This window comes from Vicia villosa, linkage group LG5 (genome assembly GCF_029867415.1).
Source record: "Vicia villosa cultivar HV-30 ecotype Madison, WI linkage group LG5, Vvil1.0, whole genome shotgun sequence".
Taxonomy (NCBI): Eukaryota; Viridiplantae; Streptophyta; class Magnoliopsida; order Fabales; family Fabaceae; genus Vicia; species Vicia villosa.
The window spans coordinates 13,445,454-13,446,611 of NC_081184.1; the positions used below are offsets into that span (position 1 = coordinate 13,445,454).

The 1,158-nt window shown below is 33.5% G+C and overlaps 1 protein-coding gene across 1 annotated transcript; it reads right to left on the reverse strand.

Moving 5' to 3' along the window:
* Window positions 1-313: 313 nt before the first annotated feature.
* Window positions 314-1,158, reverse strand: LOC131606303 (uncharacterized). The gene is made up of 2 exons (XM_058878554.1): window positions 630-1,158; window positions 314-524 (listed from the first exon to the last, which is right to left on the reverse strand). The coding sequence occupies exons 1-2, from the start codon at window positions 1,062-1,064 to the stop codon at window positions 450-452; spliced, it is 510 nt and encodes a 169-aa protein (XP_058734537.1). The 5' UTR covers window positions 1,065-1,158; the 3' UTR covers window positions 314-449.

Here is a 1,158-nt window from a genome sequence, read left to right on the forward strand (position 1 = left end):
ACAATTTTTTTATCATCACTACGTCAAAAAATTGTATAATAAAACTTACAAGCTCTGTATATTACACATTCCACACTTTACATAGTCCACACTAAATTTTATTTGCGAAATAAATAAATTCAAATTGAGAAAACTACTTCAAAAGAAAATCTAATAAACATGTTCATTGACTCACTTCTTCACTTCTTCTCCAATTTATTGTCAACATGGAATTTTGTCACAAATATCTCAAAAATCAAATTTGTATTTGATCTGGTATGATATTTTTTTTAATTTATTTTCTTTTTTTAATTTGCAAACATAACACATATGATATTATAACTCAATCTTGATATTTGGGACAACATAAATAACATTAAAATACATGATAACATCGTTCATACAATACAAGTTATTAGTAATGTCTTCCAAATTTGCAATTACACAAAACTATAGTGCAATCACACTAACTAGTATATAGCTATCAAGGTTGATTCTCCTAGCACATGCCCCTGAATGGCATCCAAAGTTTTCTCCTTAGTCACCTATAATTAATTCATCAAATAAAAAAGACAAACAAAAAATCAAATTTAATAAAAAAAATTAACCATATAAACAAAATAAAATTTAGCAAATATATATGTATGCACCTTGTTACCAAGATGAAGCTCATCATCCAAAGCATAGAGCTTAAACTGCAACCTATGACCATGATTTGGCAACCTAGGACCACGCCAACCAGGTTGTTTCCAATCATTGTTCCCTTCTTTCATCTTAGCATAATCTCCACCCATCTCCTCCTCTTTGCCAGAAAATCCCTCCGGCAGTCCCTTTACTGTCGGAGGGATATTCACCACGACCCAATGAGTCCAGGGCACGAGAGGCTCGTTTGGGTCGGGTGCATCGATATCTTCAACCACAATGGCAAGAGTTTTTGTTCCCTTAGGTAGGTTGTACCATTCTAAGGGTGGGGATATGTTTTTCTTTGCTCCTTGTCCTTCGTCGGTGTAGTGTCGAGGTAGTCTTGCTTCGTGTGTTATTGTTGGTGACACCAACTTGAATTCTTCACTTCCATCGCTAGCCATTTTTGTTTCTCTTTTTTTTTTTCTTTGATTTCTTTTTGTTTTTGTGTGATGAATGTGTTGTGTGATTTTGCGTTATTATGGGAAGAAGATGTAT

Bases quoted from the DNA above. Each gene is read 5' to 3' on its own strand.
- LOC131606303 (XM_058878554.1), bottom strand. From the start codon at position 1,064: ATGGCTAGCGATGGAAGTGAAGAATTCAAGTTGGTGTCACCAACAATA. The intron at 525-629 runs GTGCATACATAT...AATTAATTATAG, and splicing joins AGCTTCATCTTGGTAACAAG to GTGACTAAGGAGAAAACTTT.